General features: G+C 45.0%; 1 protein-coding gene across 1 annotated transcript in view; it reads right to left on the bottom strand.

Moving 5' to 3' along the window:
• Positions 1-25,721, bottom strand: part of SLC25A13 (solute carrier family 25 member 13) — a 188,539-nt gene that overhangs the window by 110,304 nt on the left and 52,514 nt on the right. The window contains exon 4 of the mRNA XM_066354073.1: positions 7,863-7,978. Within this exon, the coding sequence (XP_066210170.1) occupies positions 7,863-7,978 (116 nt within the window). The remainder of the gene's footprint in view (positions 1-7,862; positions 7,979-25,721) is intronic.

The following is a 25,721-nucleotide window of genomic DNA, read 5'->3' as shown; positions in this document are numbered from 1 at the left end:
CCTAATCTTAACATCACCAACTTCTATATGTTTCTGTTAATACTCTGATGGTGGAGGTGGCAAACTATATTCCATTGGCTCACCAGCTGTTTTTTTTATAAATAAAGTTTTATTGGAACACAGCCACACCCATTATTTACACACTGTCCATGGGAACAGCAGAGCTGCGTAGTTGCAACAGAGAACCTACGGCCCACAAAGAACAAAATACTATCTGGCTCTTTAGAGAAGCAAGTCTACTGTCCTTGGTCTAATATAAAACGTAATGCTTAAAAAAAAAGAAAATCATGCTGAGACTCAAAATATGTAAATTTTAAAATGATAAGGCCTTAAATATTATAAATTGACAATTTTATAAATATTTCCTCAGGCCCTGGCCGGTTGGCTCAGCGGTAGAGCGTTGGCTTGGCGTGCAGGGGACCCGGGTTCGATTCCCGGCCAGGGCACATAGGAGAAGTGCCCATTTGCTTCTCCACCCCCCCCCCTCCTTCCTCTCTGTCTCTCTCTTCCCCTCCCGCAGCGAGGCTCCATTGGAGCAAAGATGGCCCGGGTGCTGGGGATGGCTCCTTGGCCTCTGCCCCAGGCGGTAGAGTGGCTCTGGTCATTGCCCCCTGGTGGGCAGAGCATCGCCCCTGGTGGGCGTGCCGGGTGGATCCCTGTCGGGCGCATGCGGGAGTCTATCTGACTGTCTCTCTCCGTTTCCAGCTTCAGAAAAATACCAAAAAAAAAAAAAAAAAAAAAAAAAATTCCTCAAATGACAGCATTGAGATTTATAATTGATATAATGTTGCTTTAAGATGTTTGATGCAGGTGGCCAATGATCAGAATGAAAAATGTGGATGCGCTCTTTAGAGGGGGTGACAAGTTATCGTCTGTATGGCCCTCAGGGGTTATGACCTTGTTCTGGCTTAGGATAAGGAGACGAACCAAATGCAAGAACCATGAAACCAACAGCTTTTGTAACAGCAAACAATCTCCAGAGACTTCCATCATTCTCTTCCTCAACAAGAAAGATCTTTTTGAAGAAAAAATAAAGGGGAGTCCATTAACTCTCTGTTATCCAGAAGACATAGGTACATACAAAGAAGCAACTGCTTACATCCAGAGCCAGTCTGCAGATCTGAACAGAAAGAACTAAGAAACTTATCACAAAACTACTTACTGAAGAGACCAACACCCCCTTCACCTGTGCCACATGCAGCAAGAATGCAGTTGGCCTTTGATGCTGGCACAGATCATCATTAAAAACAACTTAAAGCACTGGCCGGTTGGCTCAGTGGTAGGGTGTCGGCCTGGCATGCAGGAATCCCGGGTTCGATTCCCGGCCAGGGCACACAGGAGAAGCGCCCATCTGCTTCTCCATCCCTCTCCCTCTCCTTCCTCTCTCTCTCTTCCCCTCCCACAGCCAAGGCTCCACTGGAGCAAAGATGGCCCGGGCGCTGGGGATGGCTCCATGGCCTCTGCCTCAGGCGCTAAAATGGCTCTGGTTGCAAAAAAGCGACGCCCCAGATGGGCAGAGCATCACCTTCTGGTGGGCATGCCGGGTGGATCCCGGGAGTCTGACTGCCTCCCTGTTTCCAACTTCAGAAAAATACAAAACAAACAAACAAAAACACAACTTAAAGGAGTGTGGACTTTATGGAAGATGTGGCTATGAATGGAAGTTATCACAGTGTGAAGTGCTGAGACGGGAACTCCTGCGGTCTGTGGGTGGCGGCGAGCAGGAACCAGACCAGGGATGGCGGCAGCACGCAGACTCTTAGCGTTCTGTAGCACATCTTCTGCACTATGGAACTTATTGACATGAGATGCTAAAGTCAGACACTGGCATTAGAATAACTGTAGAAGACAAATCAAGACATCACTTGGATTTCATAAGCTCAAATGTTTGGGGCAGATGTGAAGTTGAGGTGCTGCATTCCTGAACTTCAATATACAGCTTACTCTTTCTTTTCCCTTTTTAACAGACTGTGAGTAGTGTCAAGTATTTTTTCCACCAAGAATAACTTTACTAAAATTTACTTCTTTGTCTGCAAAAGAATCTTTATTAAAACACACAGTCTCAACTATGCACATGACATGAGCAGGTTATGTTGAAAATACTGCTATTAGTAGGCACTCTTTGTTTTTAACTCTTGGTATGGTCAGACTACACTATTTCTCTAATTATGAAATTCTTCAGTTATTGCAGCTATAATGATGGTTTTCTTGGATGAAATTTGTGTTACTATCCAGTTGAAAGTACCATTATTGTTTCTAAATGGTGATTACACTGGAGAGTTCTGTAATAAGATTCTAGTTCTCTGTTTTTTTAAGCTGAGAATTGAAGGTTAACCTAGTTTATGCTACTTATGTAGTATGATAAAGTCGACTTCTCGGATACAGACATACCCAGGGCAGCTGCCAATCAGAAATGAAAATCGCTAAATGTCAGAGCCAGTGACTTTGCTGCTATATCCCTACTAAACGGAGCACTTTGATTCTTGCTCATCTATCTCAGTCACAGGGAATTTTGTAAGAGACGCCCCCTGGTTTTCATCTTCTAGGCCCTTGCTGTTGGGGAACGTCTAGCAGGGGTCTCCAAACTTTTTACACAGGGGGTCAGTTCACTGTCCCTCAGACCGTTGGAGGGCCGCCACATACAGTGCTCCTCTCACTGACCACCAGTGAAAGAGGTGCCCCTTCCGGAAGTGCGGAGGGGGGCCAGATAAACGGCCTCAGGAGGCCGCATGCGGCCCGCGGGCCGTAGTTTGGGGATGCCTGGTAAAGTATACACTTTACAGGGCATGCTTCTACTTTGTGGATGGGGTGCCAAATCCTTGTTTGCCACTGTTTTTACTGTAGCAATGTTGACTGCCGAAATCCTTAGTACCCGCTTTTGCCAAAAATATTGCATTTTGGGACCTTTAATTCACTTTGTCATGTGTACAGATTTTAATTTGTTATAGTGGGCAGCAGTATTAAAATGGTGAGTAAGGGGGGAAAAAGAAAGAAAGAATACTGGAGATTATGTTTTGCCTGAAAGGAAATAGGAGAACAATAAACTAGATCAAAGGAACAAAACTGATCCAACCGAGATCTTTTCATTGTAGCAGACACAAGGAGTGATCGGACATGAAAATATGGTGAACATAAACCAGGTCTCAGAGAAAACAGAAGATCTCACTGAAACGTGACACCTGGTGATCTGCCCTCGCCCCACCTGACTTTTGTTCGCTGAGCATCAGGATCAGCGTCAGTGGAAACTGCAACGCAGCTGGCTGGCTGGCGGACACCCTGCTGCCTGCGCTTAGTCAGATAGGCCCTGCTTCAGACAAGCTCTAAAATGGAAACCTGTGTGTAAGCAGAAGAAGAGTGTAACCGGGCTCCTCTGGGTGAGATGCAGGCTGGGGCACGGGGGTCTGCAGCCACCAGCCAGACCCCCTGCAGCCCGTGGGAAGGCCCCGCGTGAACTGCTGTAGCGTGGGTAAAGTGTTTACCCGGTGACCCCAAATGACTGAGCCAAGCTGAGAAGCAAAAAAAGAGCCCTTCCTCTCTCACCTCCCACCCAAAGATGCACACGCAGGGCGACGACCTTCTGAAATCCAAAAGGGTCGTTGTGGGTGACAGACTGACAAGGGGCGAAGGAGGTAACCAGCGGTAGCAGTGCCACCACACTCACACAGGTCAGGTCACAGGTGACGCTCTCTTCACACTGTGGGTCTAGGAGACCAGGATTGACTCAGGAAGCCCTCTTATCTTCCACTCACAAAAACTTTTTTCCTTCAACCCCATTATAAGTTTCTTAGAAAATATACAACCTTTTAGATTCTTCTAAAAGGTACATTTTTTTTTTTTTTTTTGGCAGAGAAAGAGAGAGTCAGAGAGAAAGATAGGAAAGCAGAGAGATGAGAAGCATCAATCATCAGTTTTTCATTGTGACACCTTAGTTGTTCATTGACTTCTTTCTCATATGTGTCCTGACTGCGGGCCTTCAGCAGACCAAGTGACCCCTTGATCAAGCCAGCAACCTTGGGTTCAAGCTGGTGAGCTTTTGCTCAAACCAGATGAGCCTGCACTCAAGCTGGTGACCTCGGGGTCTTTTTTATTTTTTTTTAAATTTGTTTTTTACAGGGACAGAGAGAGAGTCAGAGAGAGGGATAGACAGGGACGAAGAGAGATGAGAAGTATCCATCATCAGTTTTTGTTGCGACACCGTAGTTGTTCATTGATTGCTTTCTCGTATGTGCCATGACCGCGGGCCTTCAGCAGACTGAGTAACCCCCCGCTTGAGCCAGTGACCTTGGGTCCATGCTAGTGAGCTTTTTGCTCAAACCAGATGAGCCCACGCTCAAGCTGGCAACCCCAGGGATTCGAACCTGGGTCCTTCCGCATCCCAGTCCGATGCTCTATCCACTGCACCACCGCCTGGTCAGGCTACCTTGGGGTCTTGAACCTGGGTCGTCCACGTCCCAGTCTGATGCTCTATCCACTGCGCCACCACCTAGTCAGGTGGTACATGCCTCTGAAACACTCTTTAGGCTGCTGCCCCGCCACCCATTCTGTCAATTCCTTGAACAAAAGCCTATTACAGACAGCAATCCCCTCAACTGGACAACTCTGGGAATTACATGGTCATTTCGTTATCTTCTTTGTACAATTCCTATCTCTTTCAGTTTAATCCTAAACAGGGATTAGGAGCTCAAAAAGCCCAGGGGACATTTTATGACACCCAGAGAATGATGATCCCATCAGCTCATCATAAATGTATACAGGATATACCCTGCTTCCGTTCTGTGAGACCGCAGATGTGAGAGAAATTACCCAAGGAAAGCAAGCCCTAGGAGAGGAGCTGGACATTCTCCTACAATAGTCACGTGCTACTAATGACACGGCCAGAATTTCAGCTCCTTGGCAGCCCCAGTTGCTTACTTCAACCTCTTAAGTTTTCAGAGATGGGGCTGTGCTCAACACAGAACAGATGGCGTGCTGATCACTGGCCGATGGCTAGTGGTTAAACTGCTAGTTAAAAATAAAGGGAGGGCGAAAAGGTGAGGAGAAAGAGGAGCTGGAGTAGGATAAGAAGAGGAGGAGGAGGAAGAGGAGAAGGGGAAGAGGAAGAAGGAGAGAAGGAAGAGGAAGAAGAGGAGGAGGAAAAAGAGGAAGAGGAGGAAGAAGAGGATGGAGGAGGAAGAGGAGGAGGAAGAAAAGGAAGAGGAGGAGGAAGAGGAGGAAGAAGAGCAAGAAGAGGAGGAAGAACCTCTCTTGTTCTTTCAGGGATATTATTTTGTTTTCCAGACGGCCCCTTCAGAGTCCTGTGAGGCAGGTTATTACCTGATTTTACAGATGAGGAGAATAAGGATCAGCAAGCTGAAATGAGTTGTCCATCAACAAACCACTAGTAAGAAGCAGAAAGAGAGTTCTCCTGCCACAGTTCTTCCTACAATTCACAGATCACTTCTATTCTCTTTTTTTGTTGTTGTTGTTTTTTTTCTGAAGCTGGAAACGGGGAGGCAGTCAGACAGACTCCCGCATGCGCCCGACCGGGATCCACCCGGCACACCCACCAGGGGGCGATGCTCTGCCCCTCCGGGGCGTTGCTCTGCCACGACCAGAGCCACTTTAGCGCCTGGGGCAGAGGCCAAGGAGCCATCCCCAGCACCCGGGCCATCTTTTGCTCCAATGGAGCCTCGGATGCGGGAGGGGAAGAGAGAGACAGAGAGGAAGGAGAGGGGGAGGGGTGGAGAAGCAGATGGGTGCTTCTCCTGTGTGCCCTGGCCGGGAATCGAACCCGGGACCTCCGCACGCCAGGCCGACGCTCTACCACTGAGCCAACCGGCCAGGGCCTCTGTTCTCTTCTAATGACAGTAACACACACACCCGTCCATCCCGGCGCTGGTACAAGTCTTGTTTCTTTCCTCCCTCAGGCCAGCGGTGGGGCTGGTGGCACCAACATCCCTTGACACCTCATGCCCATGAAGGGAAGACTAATCAGGGTCAAGGAGAACATCGGAAGTCCATTCCTCAGTCCCCAATCTCCAGCCAAGCTGTCCCCCTCTGCAGAGAGGATGAAGGCGAGGAGAACACACTTGCAAGCTCATCTCTGTGTGCCCCAATGAAATGCTGCCACAACCTTTTCCTCCAACTGGCTTCTACCGGGCAAATCCATGCTACCATGCACTAACAGCTCATTTATTACTTAAAGATTTTAATGGGGACATTTTTCATTGGTGTCCCACTGAAAAGTTGTGTTTACAGTGCTGTTCAGAGGAATTAGGTCAGGGGTCGGGAACCTATGGCTTGCGAGCCAGAGCCAGATGTGGCTCTTTTGATGGCTGCATCCGGCTCGCAGACAAATCTTTATTAAAAAAATAATAATGTTAAAAATATAAAACATTCTCATGTATTACAATCCATTCATTTCCTACCGCTCATATTCATGGTTGCGGGTGGCTGGAGCCAATCACAGCTGTCCTCTGGGACAACACCAAATTTTTATTGGATAATGCGTAACGTACATGGGTCATTGTATGGCTCTCATGGAATTACATTTTAAAATATGTGGCGTTCATGGCTCTCTCAGCCAAAAAGTTTCCCGACCCCTGAACTAGGTGATGGGAGAAAAAAAACTAAAATTATTCAAGGGATTTTTATATATTAAATAATGTCCATGAAGTGTTAACAGACAGCGTGTGAGCTTCCAGATGATATGAAACAGAAACAGGCAAATAGCTGTGTTTTGCCTCTGCCCTGGCTTATCTAGCCTTAAATAACTGTCATGTCACACGAACAGGGAGGAGTGGGTGGGCAAGGGGACGGCTGCTGGAATAAAGGTATTACACTGTCTTATCTACACCGGGTACAGTTATTATCTTCACTTTTGATCAGGAAAATGAAGACCTGAGAGGATAACTATCTTGGCTCAAAGAAAAAGTGGCTAAGCCTCTCCAGTTCCAGAGCCACTCAGAACCGCTCCAGAGTGTACGGCGCTCTGCCGTAACATCTCTATTCCTCCCATCTGTCTGTTCCTCATAATCCATCAGGTAAGACAGCCCACGAGGTCTGAATGAACTAAACACTATGAATAAAGATATTTAAAATGGGCACGTGCCCCAAAAGGCTCCGAAATTCTCCATGGGCAGTGCTGTGTCAAGCAGGTTCACAAGCATGGGCAACTCAGCTGGACGCCCTGCAGCCAAGCGGAACACAGCCCTCTGTCAAACCTGGCTGCAGGAGCTGGTGTCTTTTTTAAAAAAGAACTTACTATTACCCCACCACTTCCTGGTCTTCCCTTTCTTCTAATACTTAAGAGATTTTAGGCTTTTCTGCAGCTTTGCAGCTAATCCCGTGAATATGGTTCCGCCTTTCAGAATAAAGACGGCAGCAGCATACACTGCCCACCCAGCTGTGAGGAGATGGCTGCTCAGAACAAGGTTCTCCACGTACACCCCCGGACCACCATCCTGTGCAGCGCCTTTGGCCTCAAGCAGTCCCCTGAGGACAAGGTAAGGACAGTCCTGGGGACATGAGTCTCTTTTGTCCTTAGTCAGCTGATGAACTTCATTTTATCAGTGAAAAGAAAGCACTGCGGATGGTGAAGGGAGTGGACAGAAGTCCTGTCTAGCTCTCACATTCTACGACTCCGGGAAAAAGTCCTGGCACGTTCTCCCTTGCCTTAAAACGAAACCAGAGTATTTTCAAACTACTAACAAGCTCGTGTTTTTCAAACAGGAAGACAGTTGAACTGCAGCCCGCAAACACTGATAACTTTGTTAAAAGGGATATGCTAATTTTTTTAAAAGCACGGCATACATTTCCAGAAAAAAGAAAATGCTTACGCAAGCTTGCAGTCACTTAGGTGCGCACACACTCACACCCCTTACCAAAAGTCACTTCTCCTTTGCCGGTTCTGTCAAACAGCTGAAAGGCCACCATGAATAATGCATCCGGGGCACACAGGACAGATTCAAATGCTACAAATTCTTGAAAGGATATTAATCTGCAACATAAGACAAGCACAAAGCATAAAGTCAATAGCTTGAAGAAATAAAAGCACAGGCAAATATGCACTAAGGAAAAAAATAAAATGTCACCATCAAAAAACAAAATTCAAATCTAAAAACATTTATGAGCACTTATAGTTCCCTTTACACGTAGTGGACTGGAATCACAGTGTACAGGATCTGAAAGACATGACAGGTTTGAGGACAGGGTGGCATATTAGACGCATTACAATTTCAAATGTGACTGTTTCACCCAACACATCACTTTCGTTTTGGGCATATTGTTAGAGTCTAGAATTAAAGCTTAGATAATTTAGACTGTTTCTCAACCACCAGTCCATGGACTGGTGCTCCGGAAATTTCGTGCTGATTCATGAAAGAGTTGACCACCCGGATGTTCTATGAAGATTATAGACCCAATGATCTTAGTCAAATTCGCTTATGCTCAGGGTGATTTCTGCCTTAGCGGTCCCCAAAATAGTTCTATTTTCACCAGTCCCCAACTGTAAAAAGGTTGAAAACCAATGCTTTAGATGATAATGTGATGGTACAACAGCAAAACAAAGCAGCTTTGTCATTCATTAATACTTTGCACCATATAAAAATGGTTCAGAGATTCACTCAGTACTGATACCTACTGACCACTTGTGGATTAAACTAGGGATGTAATGGGGTAGGGGGTAGAACACAGATAAATCTGACATGAAGTGTGACCCCCGGGAACTTCTAGCCTGATAAGGCAGGTAACACAAGTGTACAAATAGTATACAGGAAAGACAAGTCATAAGACAGAGACTGATATGAAAGCAGAAGTCTAGCAGGAAATCAAAGAAGGCTTCGTTGCAGAAATGGAATGTGAGCTGTGTCTTAAAAATGAGTGAAATTCAGGCCCTGGCCGGTTGGCTCAGTGGTAGAGTGTCGGCCTGGCGTGCAGGAGTCCCGGGTTCGATTCCCGGCCAGGGCACACAGGAGAGGCGCCCATCTGCTTCTCCACCCCTCCCCCTCTCCTTCCTCTCTGTCTCTCTCTTCCCCTCCACAGCCAAGGCTCCATTGGAGCAAAGATGGCCCGGGCGCTGGGGATGGCTCTATGGCCTCTGCTTCAGGCGCTAGAGTGGCTCTGGTAGCAGCAGAGCGACGCCCAGATGGGCAGAGCATCGCCCCCTGGTGGGCAGAGCATCGCCCCCTGGTGGGCGTGCCGGGTGGATCCCAGTCGGGCACATGCGGGAGTCTGTCTGATTGTCTCCCCATTTCCAGCTTCAGGAAAAAAAAAAAAAAATGAGTGAAATTCAGGTCTGCAGTCCTGGGCGTAAAATGGAGGGTGCTCTGAGCACAGAAACACCTGCAGGGAGTCAGCTGCCAGACAGCAGACAAGGAAAACAGCAAGAAACTGGCTTTGTCTGCACAGTAGGCACGTAAAAGAGAACACTGTGGAACGAGGCTAGAAGTGTGTAAGACCAGCAGCTTACACACTTCTAACCTAAAGACAAGAAAGGGCCTGGTCTTTCCTCTCTAGGAAGCAAGGAGTGATTAACGTTTCTGAGCAAGGTCATGACGTGATCCAAGTTTATCTGATAGAAAGAGCATGACAGGCCACAGAAATCTGTTCTTTGCCACGATTTTGTCTTTTCAAATGTCCAATTATTTCAATGATACACTGAGATTTCCCAAGTCTCTGGAGGTTAACAGAAGGAAGAAGAAAACAGGACCATGTTACTATATTTCACAGAACACTTAATTGCTTTTAAACATCTGCTAGAGAGAAGATATTTTTATACAAAGTGTTTCAAAGCTAACTTAGCTGTTCCCAAAATGTCACCTGATTATAACAATGTCACAGAGAAAGGGAAAAGCTTGTAGTATGTTCAATACACTATCTCTATGTCATTCACCACCCACAACCATCTTTAGAAGTGCATGGAAACATTCAAAAACAGCATGTGTTACAGGAGACTACTTGCCCAGAATATTCTATACTCTACTATACAGTCCATCTCTCTGAGAATCTATGTTCAAGACCAGGAGTGCAGAGGGGCGGGGAGTGAAGCAAACGAGTCAAACCTTCCTGGCTGGCCCCACGGAACTTACACCCTGGTGGGGTAAGGAGAGGCAGTCATGTGTACACATGCCCACCAGAATGCAAAAGCTGACTGTCAAAGCAAAAGCAGAAATAAAGCACTAAGGGGCACCAAAGAAGGGGTGACATATTTTGCCTAGAAGAAACGGAGGTTGCTCCATGGCGGTCTGGCATTTGAAGAATACATTATAAAGATGAAAAGATCTTAGAGATCATCTACTTCAACCTCCTCATTTTACTTTTTTCCCCCTTCTTTTCCAAGTGAGAGGAGGGGAGATAGACAGACAGAGTTCCACATGTGCCCTGGCTGAGATCCACCCAGCAACCCCCGTCTGGGGCTGAGTTCGCAACCGGGCTATTTTTAGCACCTGAGGCAGAAGCTCAACGGAGTCATCCTCAGCGTCTGGGGCTGATGCACTTGAACCAATTGAGCCATGGCTTGAGGAAGAAGAGAAGAAAAGCAGAAAAGGAGGGGTGGAGAAGCAGATAGTTTCTTCTCCTGTGTGCCCTGACTGGGAATCAAACCCAGGACATCCACATACCAGGCCAACGCTCTACTACTGAGCCAACCGGCCAGGGCCCTCATTTTACTTTTGAGAAAACTAGGAGTTATTGACTAGTATAAAATGAACAAAGGGCTTCTGGCAGTGGCCTACAGTAAGCCAGGTGTTCTGGGTTCCATTTCCCTGAGAGAATTCCAGCTGGTACTGGAAGACATAGAGGAGAGAGAAGGGTCGTGGGAGGCATTTCCACACCGAGAAAACAGACCAAAATTACAACAAAAGCTGTGTTTAGAAAAGGACATCAGCCATAAGGAGTAAAAGAGTGGCCGGAGCTGTAATGACAGCCACCTGTGGAGGACCTTAAATGCCAATTTACAGAATCCCAACTTTTTTTGCAGGCAGCGAGAAGGCACTGAATGTGTGGAGTTGATAAATATCATGCTCAGATCTTTGTTTTAGAAATGGAACTGGTGAATAATATGAGTTTGATAGAGGAAAGGCAGGAACGGGCAAACAGCCCGACCGCTAGGGACAGAGGGACCCAACCACAGCTAGACCACTGGGACTGAAACACGAGGAAAAGGCCCGAGTCACAGGAATGGCAACACTTGGTAGCAACTGAGCGTCACAGGCTGAAGACCAGGCCACATAACTCCCAAGACTGTTAAATTGGGTGACTGAGTGGGATGATGACATGAGTACCAAAGATAGAGTTAAAAAAAAAAAGTTAGAGAGGAGACTGTGAGAGAGTAAGACTGACTCTGACTGGGTTAAAGTGGAGGTACCAGTGGGACACTGAAGTGTGGTGTCCAGCAGGAAACCGAAAGGACCGGAGTGGAACTCAGGAGAGAAGCTGATGTGGGTTGGTCTGTGCTCCCCTGAGCTCCTAACCTCTATCTACTACCTCAGAATACGAGCTTATTGAAAGATAGGGCTGTGCAGATAGAATTAGTGAAGATGAGCTCACAGTGGAGTAGGGCAGGCACCTGATCCACTATGACAAATAGGGTCCTTATTAAAGGGGAAATCTGGCACGCAGGGAGAACGCCGAGGGAAGATGAAGGCAGAGGCCAGGGTGATGCCTCTGTAAGCCAAGGAACACCGAGGACCACCAGCAAACCACCGGAAGCTAAAGAAGGAGGCATAGGACAGACTCTCCCTCCAGCCCTCAAAGGAACCACCCTGCCGACACCTTGATCTTCACCTCCAGACTGTGAGACAGTACAGTTCTTTTTTTTTTTAAGCCACTTAACTTGTGGAATTTTGTTACAGCAGCCCTAGCAAACTAATACAGAGGCCAAGATTAGAAACACACAGAGAGCTGGGAGTTCTTAAACAAAGAACTGTGAATAACTGCCTGGAAGCATTTCAATCAGAGAGGCCTGCTCACCACTTTCTAGATGACCCAGGAAGTACAGAGAAGACACAGGTCTCTGATCGTCTGCTTTCTTCCGACCACCCCTACTCGGACCCCTTCGGAGCAGGGACCACCAACCGTGAAGCCCACCGCTCACCAGTTTTACTTGCTGGTAAGAAAAAGGCTGAAAACAATCATATCTGCTAAGTTACCCCACACAGACATTGGGTTAGGTAAAAGTGAATCACAATGTATTGTCTAGAAAAGGGACATTTTAAAAAATTTAATAATTTGGCCCTGGCCGGTTGGCTCAGCGGTAGAGCGTCGGCCTGGCATGAGGGGGACCCGGGTTCGATCCCCAGCCAGGGCACATAGGAGAAGCGCCATTTGCTTCTCCACCCCCCAATCCTTCCTCTCTGTCTCTCTCTTCCCCTCTCGCAGCCAAGGCTCCATTGGAACAAGGATGGCCCAGGCACTGGGAATGGCTCCTTGGCCTCTGCCCCAGGCACTAGAGTGGCTCTGGTCGCGGCAGAGCGACGCCCCGGAGGGGCAGAGCATCGCCCCCTGGTGGGCAGAGCGTCGCCCCTGGTGGGCGTGCCGGGTGGATCCCCATCGGGCGCATGCGGGAATCTGTCTGACTGTCTCTCCCCGTTTCCGGCTTCAGAAAAATACAAAAAGAAAAAAAAAATTAAAAAATTTAATAATTTGAATAAAGAAAGGCCCAAATAAAACAAAAGGAGCATGTTACCTCTCGAAATGGCACAAGAAGCCTGAACGCTGGGATGTGAGTGAACAAATCCTCCGCTGGCAACGTCAGCGCGGTTTCTAAACCACACGGGCCAGCGAGGACCCTGGCATTCTAGGCATGTTACAGATACCAAAAAGGTATGTAATTTGGTAATCCTGTTAGATACAAGCACTACACATCTACGTAGGAGGTATACGGATGAACCATGAAATCATAAGGTCTTACTGCTCATCAAGATCATTCTGGATTTTCAAGGTAATCTGACGAGAAGGCTCTCAGAGTAATTATACGGTACTAGATTCATTTACGGCGCAGTATCTAAAAACATTTATGTATGTTTTTCATATAAACAGTACTTCAGGCTTGCTTTACAGATTTAATGGGTCTTAGCATAAATTACAACAAAGAATACAAGCTTTATCAAGTTCAGACCTGGCTGCCCGAGCTCACTGCGTTCCCTGTCGCACCCTCCACTCCCTCCACTTTGACGGTGAGATGCCCTTCAAAACAAATGACGCAACTCGGATGACCTCCCTGTCTAGTCTCTAGTATCTGACATGCATGCTCACCGGCAACAGCGAGTAGTGAGACATGGACCGGCTAACTCGGAAGCAAATACAGAAGTCATGTTTTCATAGGCCGACACTGCCCAGAGACCAGGTGTCTAATGACTCAGTGTTCAGATTGTGCCGCTACCAGAGATTTTGTTTTAGTAAGTCATTTTTGTCTTCCAGACAAGAGCTGTTTTTTTTCCTACTTTAGTAGGCCATTTATAACAGCAGCAACTTGTCAACTCCTTTAAAGTCCAGGTAAAGCAGCCAAAACACTACATACTACTATCAAATACTAAACCAAAGAGGAAAGGGATTAAAAGTCAATTAAATTTATGACAATGTAAGATTGTAACTCTACCATATACACAGAAAGATACTGGACAGATACAGACCAAAATGATCACAGGGTTTCTCTGTAGTAGCACAATCTGGTCTCCTGTCCCCACACCCTCTCAAAGGTGCAAGAGATAGCTCTTAACCTGGAGAGACTTAAAGTTCGGTAAGAGAATACAGACTGAAAACTATGATATTACAAAAAAGGTGCTAAAGTAATATGAGAATCAGAGATAAATTACTCAATGAATTCAGAGAATGGAATGATGATTGTTTCACTGAGACAAAGGAGGAGATGGGGAAACTAGGCACATGCGACATCAGAGGGAAGAGGTGACCATGGGGACATGTAGTAATTGGTCTTGTAGGAGAGGCAAAACATGGTCAAGTCAGGATGGGCCATGGGAGAAGGAGAGGCCACCGATCTCAGCAGGGCTTTGGTGCTCACCTACGCTGGGCACAGGCCCGGCCGGGAACACACAGTGGAGAACGCAGCCTCTGCCCAAGCACTGCAGGCCCAGGGGGCAGAGGTGCGTCACCAAGGAGGGATGGCAGGGACGAGGGGCCGGGAGACGAGCAGGGATGCCGGGGTGACGGCAAGTGCGTGAGCGGCACGGCGCTTGTGTCCTGACGGTAGACAAGGTTCTGAAGTTTTTAGTGACAGGACGAATTTGTGCTTCAGACTGCCCAGTGTAGCAGAGGAGGGATGCAGAAACTGGGGGAGAAGAGCTGCGAGTCGGGGAGATTTGGGGCTGAGCCCAGGAAGGAGCCAGGAAGGCCTGAGGGACAACAAGGGAAAAGAGCAAACAGTGCCACGACCTCCAGGGGACCATCTGACAACACAGCAGGACTTACAAACACCTCTACTCTTTGGCACCATGATCCCACTTCTAGGAATTTATCCTAAAAAATAATTAACGAACGCGCGCAAACTTCTACCCACAGAGCTGTTCGAGGAGCATCGTTGATATTCGCGAAAAAGGGAAACCAATCTCAGTACACACCAATAATGGAATACTATCCAACTACTACAAATTGTCAACAAATTCATGTTATTAAGTAAAAAAAAAAAAAAAAAGCTGCACAAATATTGGTATAAAGTGCTTCCATTTTGTTAAAAATAGAGAGTAAAGTAATATTTTATACACATACACAGTTTGAAGGATGTACCCCGAAGTGTTAGTGGTGATTATCTCTCAGGAGTTCAATGATTAGAAATGTTAAGTTTTCTTTCCTTTTGCTTGCCCATATTTCCAAATATTTTCAACAGTACACGCAGTACATTATTTTTGTAATAAGAAAATAAAAATGTATATGAAACAAAACAGCAAGAACCAAGATTTGGGTCATGACAGCAAGACTGATAAGAGGTGGGGGATCGAAAAGAACCCAGGGCTTGAAGGGCTCGCCCCACTTCTGGCTGGCCAGGGCGGGTAACCCCAGTTCTGTTCCTCGTGGCCGGTGCTTCCTCTGCTCGCCAGAGCCTCCTGCCCCATGCAGTCCCTTTCATCTCCCGCCTGGCTCCTGTCTCCGGGCCAACTCTGCGGCTATGAAAGTTTAAGGGACTGCACATGCACATAAGGATCCGATCTTTTCAGACTTCAGGAAGTTTGGTCGCAGACAACGCACCATATCAAAACCCAATTGCCACTTTTACTTAAGGTTCTTAACCACAAGAGCGCTGCGCAAGAATAACTTCTCCTTATAACCCCTCTTTTCTGTGTTATAACAGAAGCCAAACAATTGTCCAGGATTAATGGCAGAGATAAAAGTAAAATCTAACTCCAAAAACAGGGCTCTCCAACCACCAGACCACCCAGGTTCAAGTATCTGTGAATGTCAAGAGAAAAACTGTGATCATCAGTTTATCCAGAGCTTTGGCCTCCATTATTTGAACATCTTTATTAGCTTTGGGGGTTTTCCAAGCTCTTTTATCTCCCTCCCAAATATATATACATTGTTCAGGCTGCCAAGCGCCCATGTACCCTGTACCTACTACACGCCAGGAAAAACCTAGACAGTAAGATACCATGAAAATGAGTAAGTCTGACTCTGTGTCCTTAAGGAATCACACTCTAGTGGGGAAGGCAGGCAATGAGCACAAACACACAAAATAAAGATCAGGTGACCCCATAATCCGATCACTGCTGTGTAGAAGGTGAGGATTGCATTAAACCAGTGTTCCTCAGCCCAAAAGCCTATTGAACTGGTTTGAACTAAGAAACCACTTGTTGTTTTTAACTTCCCAAGTGATTCTACCATTCGGCCAACCTTGAGAATGATGGGGATGGCCGACAGGGAGCTGCCCCACCAAGGTGGTCAGCAAACACCTCTCGGGAGGTGGCATTAAGAGCCCAGTGAGGAAAAGGAGGGAGCACTCGGAGGATCGGGAGGAAGGGTATTCTGGGTAGAAGAAGCCTCAGTGCGAGAACCCGCCCGAAGACAGGCCGACTGGGGCAAGTTCCACCCGAGGGGTGGGAGACGAGAGGAGGAGGAAGCAAGCAGGGACAGGGAAGGAAGGAGTGTGCAGGGCACGCAGGCTGTGTGGATTTTATTCCGAGCTAACACAGGAAATAGCCATAATCGGAGGGGAGTGATGGGACCTCATCAGAGGAATACTCAGGAATACCCCTGCGTATTCATCTGATGGTTACGGGGACGACAGGGCCAACGAGTGAGTCCACCCATGGTCAGAAAGTAGCAGCAGGGGGCTGGACTGGAGTTGTAGCAGGAGAGACATAAACGAGAAGTGGTCAGATCCACTTCTAGACAGAGCTGGGGGTGGGGGCTTGTCCTACAAGACCCAGTGCCCTGCTTTCAAAGCCCAGGGGCAAGGCAGGTGCCCACTGGGAACCCCAGGCAGCCTGCGCCTGCAGGGGCTGTGCCAGCCGGAAGCACAGACAGTCTCTAAGGCCCTAAAGTTAGATCTGAAAACAACTCTCCAGGCAGAAGATGAAGAAACTCATAAATAAAGATTTTGTTGAACATGCCAGTTGATGGTCAGTGAGCAAACAAGCTAAGCTCACAGCCCCAATTATGTAAATTTCTTAACTGGATCTAAAAAGAGAATGAATTATCACCTAATTTTATATTCTAAAAACCATCAGCAATAAGGTGGACACAGACCCCCGTTTTCGGTGACGGGGAGCCTCCCGTGCCCACTCTGGCTCCTGCACGGGCCTCGGCACTCCCGGGGCTGCCTCCGCTCTGGGGCCTGCCAGGCCTCTCGGCTCGACCACTCACTCAGGTTCAAATCTCACTGCGGTGTTTGCCAAGGGCCTATTTAAATTCATTGGCTCCAATGAAATCTGGCAGATTGAATATTGTTCAAACAAGTAGGCTACTGCCTGGTTTTAAAAACCTATTAAAGATTTTATTAGCCATTTTACTGTATTGTTATCATGAATTTAGACTATAAATACTGCCTCTGTATATGTCCCTGCCTCCATATTGCCAAAAGAAGATAAATATATAGGCTCTTATAACTGTGAGCTTACCTGTCTCTCCGCTGCCTTGGATTTCACTCCAAACAGCACTTGGGCTGTCCATGGCTGACTGTTACAACCCCTGGGATTTATGGAGGGCATTCTTGTTCCTCCAACGTTTCTTTCCTTACCAGCAAGATCACACAGAGCTAACGGAGGCGATTCATCCCTTTTGCTAATAGTTAATTCAATCCCACCTTAGAAATATCTTTCACCTACACATCCTCTATTCCCCATTCTTCTTCCCCTCCCTAATAATAATGCCCCTCAATGACCTCAGGGGAATGTGTCCCCTTATCCTGCCATCACCACCACCACCACCAATACCTCACATTTGAGTCATAAAAAAGCTTTAATCATGGCCAAGCCCCACAAGGTGACACAGCATCAAGGAAAAGAATCACTACAGCTTTTTAAAACTAGAGATAAATAATATGCTTTTTCTCCATAAGACTCTAGATCAGGGGTAGTCAACCTTTTTATACCTACTGCCCACTTTTGTATATCTGTTAGTAGTAAAATTTTCTAACTGCCCACCGGTTCCACAGTAATGGTGATTTATAAAGTAGGGAAGTAACTTTACTTTATAAAATTTATAAAGCAGAGTTACAGCAAGTTAAAGCATATAATAATAATTACTTACCAAGTACTTTATGTCGGGTTTTTGCTAAGTTTGGCAGAATAAATCTTTAACTATAGTTAAATCTCTTTTTATTTATATTATATTTATACTTTGGTTGCTCCGCTACCACCCACCATGAAAACTGGAACGCCCACTAGTGGGTGGTAGGGACCAAGTTGACTACCACTGCTCTAAGTAGATGTCCTACTATTTCTTAAATATTAGTAGACAGCATTAAAAAAAAAAAAAAACAACTAAAAGGTAGTCTCATCATATCACATTATCTCTACTTTAGAAAATGAACAATACTGAGAGAACTTTAGGTACATCACAAATATTATGTATCTTAATTACACCATGGGCTAATGAGCATTTTGAAATCTATCCAAAGACTTGGTGGTTGTTTTTTTTGTTTTTGTTTTTTTTTAAGGAAAAGTATACTAAGTTAAAAAAATAATAAACATCTTAAATTGGGGATTGCCTTTAAAAGGAGAAAGACCACTGGCAAAAAAAGGGGGACAGTAGTTGTAAACCATACTGGAATATCAACTTAGGCAAGTACAGTTGATTTTAAAAAAATCTAGGTTTTCTATATCTTCCCTCACTTTTAAATTGAGGCTGATGAGAAGCTCCAACTTTCTTAAAATGGCAAATGAAGAATGATACTGAAGAGATGATAAAGTGAAGTAAGAAACTGGTAACTCAAAGCCAGCAGGCACACAAACTTGTTAACTAGCATTTCTGAAATGAGCACTGTATCCTGGCCATCACTGAATGAAGTAGGTTAGTTGTTAGATTGCCACTGGATAACCAGTTGCTTGATGCTTCCCTGAACGCTTTATCTGATTTAGTCTCCAGTTTGATGGCTCCCTTGGCTTAAGAGCTGAAAAGCCCCAAAAGTAGCCTCCACTCAAGAGTGCCTAAGGCACAGAGGACAGCCTGAGGAATAGGATTTGCTCACGCAGACTTTTAGAAAGTGCTCATGTTACCCATGCATGTGTGTTCTTTGCTCAAATAGCACTTTAAAATACTAAGAATAAATATGATTGAGTCAAATAATTTTTAATTGGAACACCATGCCTTTCTCAAAGTGTTTTTCTAAATCTCTGAAGCAAGGTAATGGTAATTAAAACAATACCTGAAAATAAAAGGCACCTGAGCACAAATACGCAAAACACAGGAGCAATGTGCTACTTTTCTGCATCTGCAGAGGAAATCCCAGCTAGTCCCTGTCATAAAAACAACAACAACAAAAAACCAACAGACTTAAAATGATATACACAATCAACTATTCTTTAAAAGTACATGGACTCAGTTTTACTGATTCCTCTTTGAGAAACATTATCAATTACTTCAGAACATTTTAACATTTTCTTCCATTCAGTTATAAACCCTGTTTCAGAACCACATAAAAAACCTTTTTTGATGTGACTGTAACGGAAGCCACTGGCAAAGCAAACATTAAGTGACTGAAACAGCCTTTATCATATTTTTAAAAATAAAATTATTCATGGTGTGGGAAAGAAGAACTAGAAGTACAAAGATTTAAGCCAGAATGTCTCACACACACACCAGCCAACATTAATATCGGCTGTGCCAGCTGAATTCAAATTAACCCAATTTTACATGTTAATTAAACCAGCTATTTTCTTCTTATTGTACTTTTCCTTCTTAAATAGTAGAGTCTACAAGTGATTCCCAACAGACTTGTTCCAACAACAATGACGTATTCATTTACTTCTATTATGACCATACAATACAGTAACTGAGCAGTAATTTTTCACAGTCAATTACATGTGTGGTTCTTTATGCTTAAAGATGCTGAAATAATGTGTACTATAGAGCCATATGCCTGATTCTCCAGTCTGCCTGAGGCAGTTGCCTGGGTAACACATTTTCGTGCCAGTTTAGCATAACCCTTCATTGAATATCATTAGGTGTCATTAAATAGCAAACATTAACATGAACTTCAATACACTACTTTAAGATAGAGTCATTTTACCCATGTAAACAAGTGTTCCTTCACTTATAAGAAGCTTAAAATTGGTTATGCTTTTCTGTATTTAAGACAATGGAAAAAAAAAAGTGCCCATGTGTTGATTCCAAATTGAATTGACAAAAATTTCTGTTACCAAAAGCGACCTCAAACTCAGTTTCAGCCTGACCAGGTGGTGGCGCAGTGGATAGAGCGTCGGACTGGGATGGAAGGACCCAGGTTTGAGACCCTGAGGTCACCAGCTTGAGCGCGGGCTCATCTGGCTTGAGCAAAGAGCTCACCAGCTTGGACCCAAGGTCGCTGGCCCCAGCAGGGGGTTACTCGGTCTGCTGAAGGCCCACAGTCAAGGCACATGTGAGAAAGCAATCAATGAACAACTAAGAAGTCGGAACGCGCAACGAGAAACTGATGATTGATGCTTCTCATCTCTCTCCGTTCCTGTCTGTCTGTCCCTGTCTATCTCTGCCTCTGTAAAAAAACAAACAAAAAAAAAACAAAAAAAAAAAACTCAGTTTCAGGGGTAACACTTTTCATCAATAGGGTCACAGTAGTCAATGTAATATGTATAGGAAAATTAGGTTTTCAAAATTCATTCAAAGTTATATTTCCATGAATTTCATCTCAGACAATCAAAGACAGTTTCACCCTCTTTTCTAAGGGTGGGGAAAGCACTTGAGTTCAGTGACAATAACTTTATTGAATAAGGTGTTTAAAAATCAAAGCACATAGTAATAAGTAGGAGGCACAGGACACAGCCTGCATTATTTAAAATATCTTAAATACTAAAAATGTAATGAAGTGTTCTACAGTTGAGATATGGCGATATATGGTCTATACAGGCTGTTTAGGGCAAAGCCAGTATCAAGACTAGCAGGCATTCCCCTAATCCCCACCAGCGTTGCCTCCCATGCCGCCTCAAACAAGCATCTTTGTCTACAAAAAAACAACGTGCTTGCTCTACAGTCTCAACACTCAAAGCCCCACTTTCCCAACCAGATTACCACTCTGAAACCACGGAATTATAATTTCTCTGAGCCACATCACAATTCTATGGAAGCCTAAACTCCGGGCCTCTCAGCAACTACAACTTGTCCTCTATCATCTGCGTTACAAAGGGCCTCCGACTTTCCATTGTTAAAGAATACATACAAAACCAAAATGAATCATCAAAAGGCATTGCTACCTTTAATATATAATACTTTCTCACCTTTCGATTACAGGAGAAAGGCAAGCGCCAAAATCCTGGAAGTGGGGGTGAAAGGAGGCAGCCCCAAAGCTGTCCACAGCCAACCTACAAATAACTAAAGAGAAATCTCTGCCTGGAATACTAGTTCTTGGTGACAGGGGCTGAGATCCCAGATACAGCTGTTAGGATGAACTGGGATCTTTTTCTTCTTCCAACATCTGTTTCCTAATCCCAAGGAAGGAAGGAATAGCCACAGGAAATGGAATGACTTAGCTTTGGGTACATACTATGCTTGTACCTCCCACTGTTCCACAAATACTCACTTAGCTGTTTGTAAAGGTGAATAAAAACCTCAATCACCAAGTTCACTCCAGGAGCTGAGATGTAGTTGGCAAAGAAAAAATTATTTGATAGTAAATGTATATTCCATTGTGGTTTCAGCGCTCTGCTTTCAAATGAGGTTAATCATGACAAACAAACTTATAGCAAGAATAAATCTTTAAGTAAACTATTTTCAAGATATATTGGAATCAGTATAGATTCAGTCAGATCTCTGAAGCCTTCATGACAATTTGTGTTCTGAATGATTGTCTAAAACACTGTAAGATTTCAAATAAAATTTTAAAAATTAAAACTAGGCCCTGGTTGGGTGGATGAGTGGATAAAGCATCATCCCAGTGCACCAACCTTGCGGTTTGCCTCTCTCTCTCCTACCCCTCCCCTACTCTCCCTCTCTTACTCTCTCTCAGATTAATGGAAAAAAATTTTTAAAAAATTAAAACTAAATTGTATAGACTGTCATTACTGGGAAAAGTAGCCTAGTAACTCAAGAAACATTATTAATAAAAACTGAAATAAACAATGATTTCTGCTTACAATATTCTGATTAAATCATCTTTCTGGATTTTACTCCAAATCCACAATAAACAGAATGCTATTTCCATCCTTATCCCCAATACAGATTAATTAAAAGCTAACTACACAAACATAATTTGCTTGCCTAAGAATTGGCCAAAACCTAATAAAGAAAAAACATACATTTTTCATATTTAACTATGTTTTGCACTACAAATAATCATGAACAAAATATAATGAATTCAACTATTCACATAGGCCACCCATGAATATAGATTCTCATGAAAATAACTAAAAGCATTTATTATAACTGTATGAGCCTGGTCTGCTTAGGTCAATTTTATTTTACAGCCTGGAATTACCTATACAAATGCTGAAAACCAGGTAAGGAAAAAAAAGGTTTCGTTCAGATGGATACAACATGTTTTCCCATCCTATTCCCACTATCTCTGCATCCATTATTAGCAAGTTCTATTTCTAAAGGCCTCATAACAATACCAAGCTTTTTAAAAAGCAGGCAGTAACAACACAGAACATCGATTGTGAAGAACAATCAAAATTAGAAACTGTTGGGAGTGGTTTCTATTTTTTCAAAAGCAAAACAAGCTACAAGACTTTGGAGGCCTTTTTTTTTCTTTTTTGCAACCTCAGAGTTTAATGCTTCTTCCTTCAGTAAGTTGGTGACTGTTTTACAAAGGAAGGAAGGAGGAGAAGGGAGGGGAGGGGAGGGGAGGGAAGGGGAGGGGAGTGGGGGAGGGGAGTGGGGGAGGGAGGGAGGAAAAGGGAAGGGGCAGGGGAAGGGAAGGGAGGGGAGGGGAGGGGAGTGGGGGAGGGGAGTGGGGGAGGGAGGGAGGAAAAGGGAAGGGGCAGGGGAAGGGAAGGGAGGGGAGGGGAGTGGGGGAGGGGAGTGAGGGAGGGGAGTGGGGGAGGGAGGGAGGAAAAGGGAAGGGGCAGGGGAAGGGAAGGGAAGGGAGGGGAGGGAGGGAGAGGGGGGGAGGGAAGGAAGGAGGGAGGAAAAGGGAGGGGAGGGGAGGGGGGGAGGGGAGGGGAGGGGGGGAGGGGAGGGGAGGGGGGAGGGGAGGGGAGGGGGGAGGGGAGGGGAGTGGAGGAGAGAGGGAGGAAAAGGGAAGGGAAGGGAAGGGGAAGGGGAAGGGAAGGAAACACAGAGCAGACAAATTGTAAAGCGATAGAGGGTTTCAATATGATTTACAGTTAGCCAATCCTCAGGTACTCACAAGGGGAGTTTTCCCCAGATGGAAACGCAACACTTTAATGAATTTTAAACATGTTCTAAATTAATAATTGGAAGGAAAATGGGAAGTAAAATTTCTTAAAAGAGAAAAGACATGGCCACACTTACTTAACTCTGTAGCAGAAGGCTTCACTCACCGACCACAAGCACAGATGCGGTGCCCAGGCAGCGAGCACCTTTTCCTACAGGTAGTTTTCTTGGTATTGATTTTATAAAAATGAGAAATACCCCAGATTATGTGGTACCGGCTGGTTGCGAGAGGATAAAAGCAAATACCAGTGTCCTAAACATAAACAAAAGGAAGGTGCCAAAGGTTGATCAAGAAAGACAAAGCCCCAGAGCACAAGTCTGGGGAGTGAGAAAAGATCTGGAGGCCAACTCCAAGGCAGCTCAAGCAGCTGGTCTTGTTCTGGATTTCAACAGGGAAGAGAGGGCTAGAAACACAAGGGGTATGCTACTGTAAGTATTTAGAACCACGAGATGAGATCACCTAAGAAGACGTTAGAAAAAACTGTTAAATCCAAAGACTGAGCCCTGAAAATGGGAGATGAGAAAGAAACAGAAAAGGGGACTGAGAGAGAACAGCCAGGGAAGTAGGCAAAAGCCAGAGAAAGCAGACTGAAGGTGAAGACAGTGCTTCAAGAAGGTGCTACCTTTGGGGCTAATGTTACTGGATTTTCCGGAGGGGGCAGCTATAAACTAATAGAAAATCTATACACTGGTCTCTGCCCCTGGTTCCTGGCACAGAGCTCCTAAAACCCTTACATTTCCTAAGAAATGAGAGCACAGGGAGCATCTTCTGTTGCAAAGTTTGGTTTTTAACCCCAGTTAGGACACAGGTCCTAACCCCTTGGTTTCCTAGGTGACAGCAGTGTCTTTTCTTCTACTGAGGTGGGCTCCAGGGTGGGGGCTGGTCACCACAAAGACCAAGCCATGACTACAAGCCTGGACCCTTCAGCCCACCCCCATTTTCTAGAGAAGGGAGAGGAACTGGAAATGGAAGCTAACAACTGATCATACCTACCTGATAAAAATCCCCCCAAACATGGAGTTCCGGGCGCTCCCAGGACAGAGAGCATGTGGTGGTTCTGAGAAGGGCGGATCCAGAAGAGGTATGAAGTGCTGGCCCTTCCCATGTGCCTGGCCCGCCGCATCTCTTCCATGTGGGTGTCCATCTACATCCTTGTTCGTATTATTTTATAGTGAACTGGTAAAGACTCTGTAAACTGTTTTCCTGAGTTCTGTGAGCCACTCTAGCTAATTAATTGAACTTGAGGAGAGCTTGGTAAGAACCTCTGATTTATAGCGGGTAAGTCAGAAGCACAAGTAACAATCGGGGCTCAGGACAGGCACCTGGAATGTGGTGGGTGGTCTTGTGGGGCTGAGCCCTTCACCGGTGGGATCTGATGCCATAGCTAGGTAAGGTGTCAGAGTTGAGTCAACTGCAGGGCCCTCAACTGGTGACAGAGAATTGCTTGCTATGGGGTGGGGGGAAACCCCCACATTTGGTGACCAGAGGAATGAGAAGGGAAAATCTGCAATCCCTTCCTGCCTGGCTGAGCTGGTTCATTCACCTCCTCCCTCCCTCAGTCTGAGACTCACACCATCAGCTCCCCCGGTTCTCAGGCCTTTGGATTCAGACTGAACTATACCATGACTTTCCTCCATACTCTCGTGAGCCAATTCCTTACATCTCTCCCTCTGTATCCACTCCAAATCCTCCGTCTCTCACTGTGCTGAGTCCCTTACTAATACATATGTGCATATGCATATACTACATCCACTTTCTCATAGGGATATATAATAATGTAATGTAATGTAATATAATATAAGAGTTTACAAAACTGCCTTTTGGGTATGCACAGGGAGAGAAACATGAACAGGAATATACATACATACCACCTTACTTATACTTGGGGGAGAAACGCCCTATGGAAAGAGAAGCCCAAAGCTAAAGCTAACAAGAGTGAGCCAGCTCTATAAGGGAGAGAGAAGACAGAGTGAAGGGGACAGGCACGTGAAGTCAGACTTTTCTGAGGATCCCTGGCTTCTGTTATATACTTTTGACTTGAGATACATATGTTTTACATATTCAGAAATCAAATTAAGTCTAAAAGAAAAAAAGCAATCCCTAAAAATTGAAACAAACTGAAACAAATAAACCTAACCATATAGCAAGTTGGTGGCAAAACCACATAGAGGAATAAATGTTTTAAAATAACCTTAGAAGACAGTCTTTTCACTGCATATATTTAGCAAAATACATTCTAAGCACAGAGCTGAAAAAAAAAAATCTTAAACTTCATTCACTATCTAATTGTTAGCAGCAACACTGGTGTTATTTTAAATATATCCTACACCTTAAAATATATCAATATGTAATTATTGGAATGTTGCTGGTAACCAAGACTTTCAATGAAATAATAAAGAGATAAACAGAAAAACATTTTTAAATAAAAATATTTTGAATTAAATTTTGTCAAGTGTTTCACTTTAAATTTGAAAGGACAGTATGAACTGAAGACTTCCCCCTATAAGACACTGAAAAGACTTAAAAGCAATGACACCCCAAAACTAAGAAGCACACCTCATCCTCAGATTGTGGTCTCTATAAACACAATTGCCCATAGAAAAGAATAAGGGCTCCATGCAAGTGTGGCTGGTACCAGGTCTGGAGTAAAAAATATATAAAATAGTGCCCTGTTCTACCCGGAGGCAGGTAAGCTTATCACGTACACTGGGGAACACAATTTTTGTTGCATCCACAAAAACAC

The sequence above is a fragment of the Saccopteryx leptura genome, chromosome 12 (genome assembly GCF_036850995.1).
Source record: "Saccopteryx leptura isolate mSacLep1 chromosome 12, mSacLep1_pri_phased_curated, whole genome shotgun sequence".
NCBI classification, from domain to species: Eukaryota; Metazoa; Chordata; class Mammalia; order Chiroptera; family Emballonuridae; genus Saccopteryx; species Saccopteryx leptura.
Note: the sequence above shows the minus strand (reverse complement) of the source record. Positions and strands in the feature narration are given on the sequence as shown.